This window comes from Theropithecus gelada, chromosome 13, assembly GCF_003255815.1.
Source record: "Theropithecus gelada isolate Dixy chromosome 13, Tgel_1.0, whole genome shotgun sequence".
NCBI classification, from domain to species: domain Eukaryota; kingdom Metazoa; phylum Chordata; class Mammalia; order Primates; family Cercopithecidae; genus Theropithecus; species Theropithecus gelada.
Genome location: NC_037681.1, coordinates 53166558 through 53179876, shown reverse-complemented (window position 1 = coordinate 53179876; position 13319 = coordinate 53166558). Strand labels below are relative to the sequence as shown.

The 13319-nt window shown below is 36.8% G+C and overlaps 1 protein-coding gene across 2 annotated transcripts in view; it reads right to left on the bottom strand.

Annotated features, from left to right (window-relative positions):
* The window catches only part of TTC27 (tetratricopeptide repeat domain 27), a 178992-nt gene that overhangs the window by 24257 nt on the left and 141416 nt on the right, over positions 1-13319 (bottom strand). For both annotated transcript variants that reach the window (XM_025354562.1, XM_025354563.1), the window contains exon 16: positions 9055-9220. In XM_025354562.1, coding sequence (XP_025210347.1) covers positions 9055-9220 — 166 coding nt within the window. The remainder of the gene's footprint in view (positions 1-9054; positions 9221-13319) is intronic.

Sequence of the window (13319 nt, the reverse complement as noted above, 5' to 3'; positions counted from 1 at the left end):
TCTAGTTTTTGTGGTCCAAGATTTTTACTTCCTTAGTTAACTTAATTCCAAAGTATTTTTTATGCTATTGTAAATGGAATTGTTTTCATAATTTCCTTTTGGGATTGTTCACTGTTAGTGTACAGAAATGCAGCTGATTTTTGCGTGCTGACTTTGTATCCTGCTACTGTCCTGAATTCATTTATTAGTTCTAAGAGCTTTTTTGTGGAATCTTTAGCATTTTCTACATACAAGATCACATCATCTGCAAACAGATAATTTTATTTCTTACCAATTTGGATGTCTTTTACTTCTTTTTCTTGTATAATTGCTCTGCCTTGAACTTCCAGTGCTGTGATGAACGGAAGTGAAAGCAAGCATCCTTGCATTGTTTCCGATCTTAGAAAAGAAGCTTTCAGGCTGGGAGCGGTGGCTCACGCCTATAATCCCAGCACTTTGGAAGGCCAAGGTGGGTGGATCACCTAAGGTAAGGAGTTCAAGACCAGCCTGGCCAACATGGTGAAACCCCATCTCTACTAAAAAAATAATAATAATAATAATAATAATACAAAAATTAGCTGGGCATGGTGGCATGTGCCTGTAGTTGCAGCTACTTGGGAGGGTGACACAGGAGAATCACTTGAGCCTGGGAGGTGAAGGCTGCAGTGAACTGAGATCGTGGCACTGCACTCCAGCCTAGGCAGCAGAGCAAGACTTTGTCTCTAAATAAATAAATAAATAAATAAATAAGAAAAGAAGCTTTCAGTCTTTCACCATTAAGTATGATGTTTGCTGTGGGTTTTTCATATCTGGCTTTTATTATGTTGAGGCTGCTCCCTTCTATTCCTAGCTTGTTGAATGTTTTTTAAATCAGGAATGTGTGCTGAATTTTTTCAAATGCTTTTTCAACATTAATTGAGACAATCAGGTGACATTTTTTCCCCCTCATTCTGTTAATGCAGTCTATTACATTGATCTATTTCATATGTTGAACCATCCTCAAATTCCAGGAGTAGATCCCACTTGGTCATGGTGTATAATCCTTTTTATATGCTAGTGAATCAATTTGCTAGTATTTTGTTAAGGGTTTTTGCATCAACGTTCATAAGAGATTTTGGTCTGTGGTTTTTTGGGTTTTTTTTTGTAGTGTCTTTGCCTGGCTTTGCTATCAGGATAATGCTGGCCTCATAGCATGAGCCAAGAGGTGTTCCTTCCTTTTCAATTTTTTGGAAAAGTTTGAGAAAGATTGTTGTGACTTCTTTAAATGTTTGATACAATTTACCAGTGAATCCATCAGGTCCAGGGCTTTTCTTTGTTGAGAGATTTTTGATTCCTGATTCTATCTCCTTAATAGTTATACATCTATTTGGATTTCTTATTTCTTTATGATTTAGTCTTGGTAGGTTTTGTGTTTCTAGAAATTTGTCTATTTCATCTAGGTTATCCACTTTGTTGACATATACTTGTTCACAATATTCTCTTATAATCTTTTCATTTCTGTAGAATCAGTAGTAATGTCCCCATTTTCATTTCTGATTTCAGTAATCTGAGTCTACTTTTTTTTTCTTAGTCCCTCTATCTAAAGGTTTGTCCATTTTATTAATCTTTTCAAAGACCTAATTTTTAGTTTCACTGATTTTTCTCTATTATTTTTCTACTGTCTATTTCATTTATCGCTATTGTAATCTTTATTCTTATTTTCTTCCTTCTGCTAGCCTTGGGTTTAGTTTGCTCTTTATGTTGTAAAGTTAAGTTATTGTTTGAAATATTTCTTGTGTTTTAAAGTAAGCATTTAGAGTTACAAATTTCTTCCTTAGCAACGCGTTCGCTGTGTCCTACAAGTTTTGGTATGTTGTATTTTCATTTTCATTCATTTTTAGTATTTTCTAATTTCTCTTGTGATTTCTTTTTTGATCCATTGACTAAGAGTGTGTTGTTTATTTTCCATAATTTGGTGAATTTTCTAGTTTTACTTCTGTTACTGATTTGTAATTTCATCCTCAGGTAATCAAAGAAGATACTTTCTATGACATTTATCTTTTTAAATCTACTGAGACTTAATTTACGATCTATCATATTGTCTCTCCTAGATAATGTCCCATGTGCGCTTGGGAAGAATACGTACGCTGCTGTTGGGTAGAATGTTTTATATATGTCTATTATAAAATTCATTAACATACAAAATCCCTGCTTCTCTAACAGAGCCATACTCACCCCTTTTGGTTGTTGATGTCACAAAATTACATCTTTATAAATGGTGTGCCCCAAAACATACACTAATATGTTTAATGCATTAGCCTCTTAAATTACACAGAAAGCAAAATATGGAGCTACAAAGCAAAGTTACAATACTATTAGCTTTTAGACTAATAACTGTTTTCTTTAGTGTATAGTCTCTTAAATCATGTGGAAAACAAAGACTACAGTTAAAAAAACATCATAACAGGCCAGTGGCTCACGCCTGTAATCCCAGCACTCTGGGAGACCGAGGTGGATGTATCAGCTGAGGTCAGGAGTTCAAGACCAGCCTGACCAACATGGTGAAACCCTGTCTCTACTAAAAATACAAAAATTAGCCGGGCGTGGTGGCAGGCACCTATAATCCCAGCTACTGAGGAGGCTGAGGCAGGAGAATCACTTGAACCCGGAGGCAGAGGTTGCAGTGAGCCAAGATCACGCCATTGCACTTCAGCCTGGGCAACAGAGCAAGACTCCATCTCAAACAACAACAACAATAAACATTGTTGCAATAATATTAGTTTTTATAATTGTTCTTATATTTATCTTTATTGAGATGTTTATTTCTCTATCCAGCTTTGAGTTATTGTCTAGTGTCCTTTCTTTTCACCCTGTAGGACCCCCTTGAGCATTTCTTGCAGGGCAGTTCTAGTGGTAATGAACTTCCTTAACTTTTGGTTATCTGGGAATGCCTTAATTTCTCTCTCACTTTTGAAAGGCAGTTTTGCCAGATAAAGGATTCCTGTTTTTTTCTTTTAGCACTTTGAAAATATCAGCCCACTGCCTTCTGGCCTCCAAAGTTTATGATGAGAAATCTGCTGATAATCTTACTGAGGATTCTTTGTATGTGATAGATTTCATTTTAATCAGTATAAACAGCTCTATAGCCCTCATATCCCACCCAAACCAATACCATGCCACTGAGTTCATGTAATGGCCTTTAAATCCCTTACCCACATCTCAATTTCATTTAGGCAATAGTAGAACTTATGTTTCATTCTCTATCTCAACCCTATTTCTCACCTCCATCAGGAACCACACTCAGGGAATGCAGCAAGCAGAGAATGACTGGGAAACTAACACTGGCCTGTGAAGAGAGTTGAAGGCCTCTCACATACAGCAGTGGCAATTCCAACATAAATGTAGAAGAATCTCCACAAAGAGAAACTTTAACTATTGTTTCCCAACACTAACCTTGACTTCTCTGGGCTAGTCTCATCAAAGTCTTGGCCTACAGCGCAAGGCACTGACCCTTTGAATCCTGGAGGTCCTCAGAGTAGGAAGGAATAGGACTGCCTTAGGACCCATTACAAAAACTTCAGGAGGGCTCCAGGCCAGGAATGAAGCAATTTCCCACCTCCCCTGCTTGGCTAGCTCCCTGCTCCACTTGGAGCTCTCTAAGTACTTGTTCTATTTCCTGGTCTGATAACCCTGACCCTTGGCTTCCCCAAACCTCAGTTATCAGAGAGAGATAGGCAGTTTAGCATTGTCTTTTTTAGTGCTTCAGAAAAAAAACAAAAAACAAAACAAAACAAAACAAAAAAACAGTTCTTAGACCGTGGAAAGGGCTTTAGGTTAAATAGGCCAGATGTCAAGACTTAGCTTTACTGCTCGCTAGCTATAAGAAATCGACCTATTAATTCACTTTGCTGAGCCTCAGGTACCTCAACAGTTAAATGGTGAGAATACCTATTTTCTAAAGCTACACTTTGTATAACATATATCCATTCCCTCCTCCTTTTACTTTCAGGTAATGCACAGCCAGCAAGTGTTCCAGGACTTCAGTTTCATTGGCAACTTGCCTCACTGTACATCAACACCATCTTCTCCTGTCCCCAAAGAAAGCATCAAATAAAAATACACACAAAGGACAACCTCAATATGCAAGGATACATATTGTATGATTCTATCTATATGGTATTCAAGAAAAAGCAAAACTGAACTGTGGAGACAGAAATCAGAGAGTAGTTGCCTCATGGGGAAAAGAGGTGATATTTCGACTGACTGGAAATGCACGTAAGATAACTTCCTGTAATAATGAAAATGTTCCATAACTATCTGGGGTGGTGATTACCTAAGAATATATACTAGTTAAAATTATCTGCATTTTTTTTTGTTATTTTATTTCATATTTTTTTGAGATGAGGTTTCGCTCTGTTGCCCAGGCTGGAGTGCGGTGGCACAATCCCAGCTCACTGAAACCTCAAACTCCAGGGCTTAAGTAATCCTCCTGCTGTAGCCTCACAAGTAGCTGGGGCTGTAAGCATATGCCACCATGCCTGGCTTATTATCTGCAAATTAAGCCTGAATTTTTAAAAACCTTTGTTAGATACAGTTCACAAGCACGTTAATATGATGGGAAAATGTGCTTTTGACATAAATCTTCTCTACAGACTTCAAGGCGTGACATAAAGAAAAAAATAAGACATGCCTACCTATGATTTCTGTCTTCGGTTCCTACTAGCCAAATTACTGCTCAAGTTATATAAGCTCTCTGGGTCTCACATTAATCAACTATAAAATGAGGAATATTTAGTATCCACCTCACATACTGTATGCCTAATAAAAGATAATCTGTGTTAAGTGGCAGAAACATAGTAAGCACTCAATATATGTTAATCCCCTTTCCTTCCTCTTCCACATATAAACAGCAAATGAATGTCAATACTGCAATACTTAAATTATTTTCCCAAAATGTTGCCCAAGGTATCCAGAAAAAGAAAGAAGAAAAGGAAAAATATCCCAACAAATCAACATTAGAATTTACCTTGAGGAAAGAGGTATGGCTATACATGAGGATTTGTCTGCAAGGATATTCATGACATTATTTATAATAGCCAAAAACTGGAAAACTGAACAGGAACTAATTATGTAGAAACATGAAAATCAGTTTTATCATAGATGAATAAAAATATGTATAATCTAGAAATAAATACAAATAAGTGTTATTATAGAAAAGCATTCCTGGGTCTTACCAAACCATACATTAGTCAAAATTAGGACAAAGGTTTTTTTCAACATAGTACTGGAAGTCCTAGACAGAGCAATTAGGCAAGAAAAAAGAAATAACAGATATTCTAATAGGTAAGGACTAAGCAAAATTGTCTCTATTTGCTGACGATATGATCTTAGCAAAAACCCTAAAGAGTCCATGTAAAAACTATTAGATGAAATAAATTCAGATACAAAATCAACATACAAAAATCAGTAGCATATCTATAATACTAATGACAAACTATATAGAAAGGAATGATGGTCACTAGAGTCAGGGTAGGGTGGAGGTGGGGTGGGGAGGAAATGGGGAATTTTGGCGGAAAGGATACAAAGTTTCAGACAGAGGATTAAGTTTGAGATCTTCTGCACGGCACAGTGACTACAGTCAATGATAATGTATGTTTCAAAATACCTGAGTAAAATGTCAAATATCTCACCATAAAAAGATAGGTAAACAAGATGATGGGTATGTTAATTAGCCTGATCTAATCATTCCACATTGTATACACATATGAAAACATCATATGTTACTCCATAAATGTATACAATTAGAGTTTGTCAATTAAAATATTATTAATAAAATTATAAAATGGACAAAAAAGAAAGAAAATGATAAAGGTAGTATATCCACTCATTCTTCAATTACAAATAGTGAGGAAAAAACAGAAAAATTTGAGGCTAATTTACCCTATGTCTGTATTAAAATAAGCATGAATTTACCCCCCCCACACAAAAATTTTAATGGCAATAATCCACATCCATAAAGTAGAAAAAAACAGGTACAGGATTAGAACATGTTAAATCGGAATCAGAACATGATTTTGCTATATTGAAAATTCCCCATGATTAGAAAAGTAAGAAGCTAAGACTATGACCACTAAAATATGTTTGAAAAAATCTATTTAAGATAACAGTTAAATCATAGTATCTGAATTCATATTAGGAAAATATATGTATATATTTTTTAGAGTTTTTTTCCTCTTCTGAATAATGCTCAAATGCATCTCTATGCATTTTGGGTCTTTTTATTCTTTCTTAAGGAAGGCCCCTGAAAGACTTCTCTTTTTTTTTTTTTTTTTTTTTTAAGAGACAGGGTCTTGCTCTGTCACCTAGGCTAGAGTACAGTGGTGTGATCATGGCTCACTGCAGCTTCAACCTCTCCAGGCTCAAGGGATCCTCCCACCTCAGCCTCCCGAGTAGCTACAGGTACATACTACCAAGCCCAGCTAAATTTTTTTGTATTTTTTTGTAGAAAAAGGGTTTCTCAGTGTTGTGCAGGCTGGTCTCAAACCCCTGGGCTCAAGTAAATTTCCCGCCTTGGCCTCCCAAAATGCTGGGATTACAGGTAGGAGCCACTGCGCCCAGCCAGCTGAAAGATTTCTAAGCAAATGTTCTTAAAATTCCAATGATTTTGATTTGGCATCCAACAGGGCAAATCACAACTGAAAGTTTTATCAGAATCAACTATCTACATCCTCAGGTTATTTTTAACCAAAATTATATCCTTTGGTATCTATAATACCACTGTTACTACCAGTAGATTATTCTAAATATCACCTCTTTCCCGATACCTTTACAGATACTCAAATACAGAAGTATTATCTAAACATTAGCAAGAATGTTTTTCATCCTGAGAGAGAATGAGACTCCTAATCTGGGGGTGGTGGGGGTGGTAAGAAAAAAGAAATTGAAGTAAAATTCTTCAATACCTTTTCAGCTATTGTAACTGCTTCTGCTTTGCTTTTTCTTGCCTTTCTTTTAGAATACATGAGTTAGCAAGATTTGCCATACTTAATTCATCTAAGTCAACTAAAATCAGCATTATCTTGATGACTTTATAACTCTTTATGATGTACAAATAACAGCTCTTCCAAACAATCTTTGAACAGTTATTTTGTCTAATATCAGTTTCCTTAAAACAAGTGGGTGGGAAGATCCATCTATCCATCCATCCATCCATCCAGAGTTAGACATAGCTTATGATAGTATAATCCTATCCCCTACAGCCGTGTTGAGAATTAAATGAGCTAATACATGTGAAGTGCTCAGGATAGTCTCAGACACACAGCAAGCCCTCAGTAAATATTAATTATTGTTATTTTACCACACACCACTTTGACCTGCTCTACGTGCCTTGGGAAGTGAAGGAGAATAAAAGAGCAAGCAGAAAAGCCACTTCCTTTCACATGCACATATAATAAGTCTGTCTCTTATTGGAGGAGAGACCTAGACCCATTTGGGTACCTTATATAAAACAACTCCTACTGGTGCCAAGCATGAAAGGATGATCAGGATTTTCTCAAGATCCAAAAAGCCAACCTGGTGAGCCAGTTGTTACTAATCCTTAGCAGATATGAAGAAGATTACTGGGGTTAAAGTATAGATTTTAAGGGGAAATCCCACTCACAACAGAAAGACAAGCAGATCAGTTAGAAAATGGAGGCACAGAAGATTAACAGGATCAGACTGACCAAGGAAGCCGATTCTAAGACAATTAAGAAAGAGATGACACAGCCAAGTTATGAGCAGCAATAAAGCAGACTGACAGCTTGAAGAAGCCCCCTGTCTGGCTTATGAGGAAGGAGGGGAGCTTCACACTCCTTTCTGACTTGGTGTGTAAACTATTCAGCATAGCCCTAGAGGACTTCTAAGGTCCCTTTTTGCTCTGACAGTGTGAGATTCTAAGGAATTCTAAAGAATTCAATTCAGCAGCAATGTCTAAATGAGGAGTGTTGGATGTGAATGTTTCATGTATATTTTTTTTAATATGAAAGAAAACAATAGAATTTCCTTCAAGTGTAAGATGGAATATACTACCAATATAAGTGATTTATTCTCCTTGAGATTTTAGGAACAGGTTTCAGAAATCTTTCCTAGTAAAGAAAGATCTTAAAAATCACAATTGCAGTAAACAAGAGATATGCACTATCTTCAGTGGTCACAATATACTGAGATCTGTTCAGAGTCTCATCAGTGCCCTTTGCCAAGGCGCTAAGTGTAGAAGAGGAAGAACCATCTCAATGGAAAATTTCAGCAGTGTGAACGGGACAACTATTGACTGTCAGGGGACTGTGCAAACAGATTCACTACAGCCCCTACCCTTTCTAGGGATGTAAAACTCTGCTATCCCTCCATTCACTTGGCTATCATTCCATTCAGTTTTGTTTGTTTGTTTGTTTGTTTTGAGACAGAGTTTCGCTCTGTCACCCAGGCTGGAGTGCAGTGGCATGATCTCAGAGTATCACTTGACACTGAAGACAGCATATTGTCTTCAACTACAATTAAACCAAAAAGGTCTTTTCTATTTAATCTTTTGGATGATACAACAGCTTTGAGTCTCCCATACATTCTGGAGGGATACTTTATTCCACCAAATAGAGCACCATCTCATGAAACATTGCAAAGAAAATGTTAGCCATCCTCTCTATATTGTTCGTACCATCTGAAGATATACAGTAAATGCTTGTTAAATGAATGAACAAATGAGTATAGGACTTATTCCAGCTACCACAAGTCAGAGAATACACTGAGATACCCAAAGTACTAAGTAATACAGTGTTTTATTTAGTTTCGGCAAAGTGACTATATATGTAACCCACACATCAGATTTTCGTAACTGAGTCACAGTAATATTCAGTTTATGACTGTACAAACAAATCTGACATCAGAATACCAGAATTCCATATATCATGAAGACTATTTGACTAGAAAAAAAATACCTTTTTCATATGTTACATGTGTTTAACAAAATTTTCCTGTGCATATTCAAGGAAATAATTTATACCGTATGATCAAAGATTCATATCAAACACAAACTGAAATAACAAAATATGAATATCCTACCTGAACATCTTTGTATTTGTCACGTAAGTCCAAGAGTCGGTGATAAGCTTTAATGGCTTCTGAAAATTCCCCAACATCAGTGCTGGTAAGGATGTAGTTTTCCCAAATTTGCCAGTGTTCATAGTTACACTTTAGAGCTTCTTGTAAAGTTCTAAAAGCTTTTACTCTATTGAAGGTCAAATTTTAAAGAGAGCAATAATGAACTCTTTTTTTATTAGAATAAAGCATAGCTAAATGTATAAAATGCTAATGTGGACCGTCAGTCCTTATTCATTCATATTAACAAACAGAATTAGAGACCCAAACACCACAAAACCACCTCAAACTTCCCTACAAAATTCAGTGACGGACCCTATGGTATATGTAGCATACATACAGAGATACTCCTTTCCTAATCTATTTACTGGTAACAAGGACATTATTTTAAAACTGGGTATCAATCCCAGTATCACCTCAGGAGAAGCCACACTCAGATTCCAAATCTGGAGTCAGAGTGGCCAAGCAAGTACAACTGCAAAACTGTAAGACAAAAGGTGCAGAAAAAAGGTGCAGACCGTAGTGGAGGGACCAGAGGCAAGGAGGTCAAAACAAAACAACACACTCCTCATGAATCTGCAACCAAAATGCTGCTAACCAAAATTCTACACCCTGTGAGAAAAAAAACCCTCAGTCAACAAAACTAACCAACAGGACATACATTTACTAAAGATAAAATTTTAAGGGGGCCAGGCATGGTGGCTCACATCTATAATCCCAGGACTTTTTGAGTGGCCGAGGTGGGTGGATCACCTGAGGTCAGGAGTTCGAGACCAGGCTGGCCAATACAGGGTAACCCCATCTCTACTAAACAAACAAACAAACAAACAAACAAAAATTAGCTGGGTGTGGTGGCACGTGCCTGTAATCCCAGCTAGTCAGGAGGCTGAGGCATGAGAATCACTTGAACCTGGGAGGCCAAGGTTGCAGTGAGCCAAGATCACGCCCCTGCATTCCAGCCTGGGCAACAAAGCAAGACTCCATGTTTAAAAAAAAAAACAAAAAACTGATTTTAAGGGGTAGAGGGAGGAGTGAAAAAAAGTTTTTCTTAATTGTTTAAGGAACAATCTATCAAGTCTTTAAATAAATTTGTTTAGAATACTGAGACAAAGAAATATTTACACTGAAAAGGAGCAGAAAATTGTGAAACAAAAACAGGGAGAAATGAAATATGAACAAGGAGATGTGAATAAAAACTAACTGGAAATTTTAGTATTGAAAAAGGCATTAAAACAACAACAGGCCGGGCACAGTGACTCACAACTGTAATCCAAGCACTTTGGGAGGCCAAGGAGGGTGGATCACGAGGTCAGGAGATCGAAACCATCCTGACCAACATGATGAAAACCTGTCTCTACTAAAAAATACAAAAATTAGCTGGACATGGTGGCGCATGCCTGTAGTCCCAGCTACTTGGGAGGCTGAGGCAGGAGAGTCCCTTGAACCCAGGAGACGGAGGTTGCCGTGAGCTGAGATCGCACCACTGCACTCCAGCCTGGGCAACAGAGCGAGATTCTGTCTCAAAAAACATAAACAAAACCCTCAATAGCTAACAAAAACTAGAATGCACATAGTCAAGGAGAAACTGATGAACTGGAAGATAATAGTAAGGAGTTCACACAGAATTCGAATTATAAAATAAAAGCTGGAAAGAGACAGAGGAAAGAATGAGAGGTAAGACACAAAACATACATCTGATAGAGATTCTACAGTAAACAAATGCAGAGCATGGCAGGATTCTTTATATCAAAAGATAAAAGCTGATAATTTTCCAGAAATGAACAAATTTCAAAAAGTTTTTTGATCATAAATTCTATGATCAAAAGTATATTTCACATACTGAGCATTATAAGTAAAGATAAATGAACATCTAGAAATATTGTGTGAAATTTAAGAAAGATATTCCTAAAATCTACAAAGAAGTGATGACAGATACTTATTTCATTAGCAGTAAGATGATAGAAGACAACAGAATATTACTTTTAAAGTGCTGACTGAAAATAACTGTCAGCCAAATTTTTATAACCAGCTAAACTTACCACTCAAGAGTAAATGCAAAATGAAACATTTTTAGATATACAAAATTAAGAGCATTTACCATCTATTGACTCTAAGAGAACTAAGAGATTCCTTTTTGCAAAAATACAAGGGAACTCAAAAAGAAAGAAAATATGTCTTCAATTTCAGTCATAAATTGTTTCCATGGAATTTTTTTTTCCTTTCTCTACTCTACCACATCACCACCTCCATTTAATAACAACTGCCTCCAATAGTGTTAGACCAACACTCCCCAGCTCTCCCATCCTCAGGGGTTGGGGGTGAAGGATTTATCCTATTGGAAAATAACTCAGCAAGTAAAAATCCACACCATGAGGATTATCCTTTTTCCTATATGTCCTCCCTTATGATCCCCCTAATCATAATTTCCTAGCCTCAAAATTGTTCCATGAATTCTTTTTTCCTTTTTGGTAAATATAGCTTCTTTGTAAGGTGCTTCATTTCAGGGTTCGCTTATCAAAACCCCTCTATAGTAGAGATATTGCACCATTAAAATTACATCCGAAGACGAGACATTTTTCCATGGGACTGGTAGGAACATGATATCAAGGGGAATCAGATGAAACAGCAAAGACAGCACTTTAGTGAAGAATCTTGTGACCACAAAAGGATAAAAGAAATAGTTTAATGGGCCGTTTTAAGGCATGAATAGGATCTTCTGAGAGAAGCATTAATAATTGCCTCAGAAGTAACAATCCCATTAGCTTTGTCTGGAGCCTTAGCAAAGAAAGAAAAGAGTAAACAGGAAAGAATAAAAAAATGATTTATCTCAGACCTTACAACTCCACCTTTGCACAAAAACCTATTTGTGGAGCTGCAAGAGGTAAGAAAGTTGAGCAACAATATGCAAGAACCCCTAAGAGAGAAAGCAGAATTCCTAACATGATTGGGCTGGAAGACAAGGCATCAAGAGCTTCACTACATACAAACTTATCCGAGTTGCCAGAAAAACTCACTGAGATCACTCTACAACTATGACAGGGACTTCCGAGCCTGTTGCTTTAAACCAAAAAGGTCTCCAGAGAGTTTTAGCACTCAGTTGCAATCAAGAACATAATATTATCTTCCGAAGAGAATGGTAGAACAGATAGTACTTTATTTACATCATCCAAGAGCAGAGGCAGCATTTCATGGTCTCTACGTAATATGGATTTAATGATGTCTTCAGAAATTATCTTGTGATCCCACCAAGAAAAATTAAATTAAGTTTGAAAGTAAGGCCAAATAAAAATGAAAATATATCCATCTTTTAATTAATTTATTAGAGTTTTGGCAACGGCAGTCCTTGTCTCTTCCCTTTCCTTTGCTTTTCGTAGCCAGTCAAGAAGCCCAGTTAGTGGGTTGCCTCCTTTATAGAGTTTGGCATCTGCCCCTTCTTTTTCCACTCTAGTTATCTCATGCCTGAATTGTTACAACAGCTGTGTCCTAACTGGTTTCTCAGCCTCCAGTTTCCTCTAGTCTGCCTCACATACTGCCACCAGATAAATCTTCCCCAAAAGCTTCTTTCTTCATGAAATTACCGCACTGAAATCTCTGGCTTCCTATACTCAACAGGACAGTCTCAACTCATTGGTCAAATAATCAGAAGATGCTGCAATTTTACTTCAACCTACCTTTCTAACCTTATCTCTCACCGTATATTTCACATTACTCTATAGCTGGACTATTTTGCTTCCTATCTCCTAAAATACTACTTTCATTCCTGTCATTCTGCATTTGGTCACATCATTTCCCTTGCCTAAGAGGCATCCCTCTGCCCCTTCTATACAAATTTCTGCTTGAGTCCAACATCTTCTCAGAAGCATTTCTGATTCAGGATGACACAGTTTCTCTCTTCTTTGATCCTCACGAGCCTAAATGAGTGGCTGGCACATAATAAGTGTGCTACAAATATCATGTATGATTATTTTAGCCTTCTTTGTATTCTCACTTGATATTTGCCACAAATAGCTTATACACTAATCAATTTTTTAAATAAGATGGCATAGTATTTTATTTTTTAAACCTACATTCCCTGAAGGCATTGGTTCATATTTATTTACATTTCTCAATAATGTCTAGTACAAAGCAAGCAATGAACAAAAATAACTGTCAACTGAGTTGACCAACTAAACATATGTTTGCTTTTATCATGTAATAAAATGTAGAATGTAAAACTTCAGTACTACATA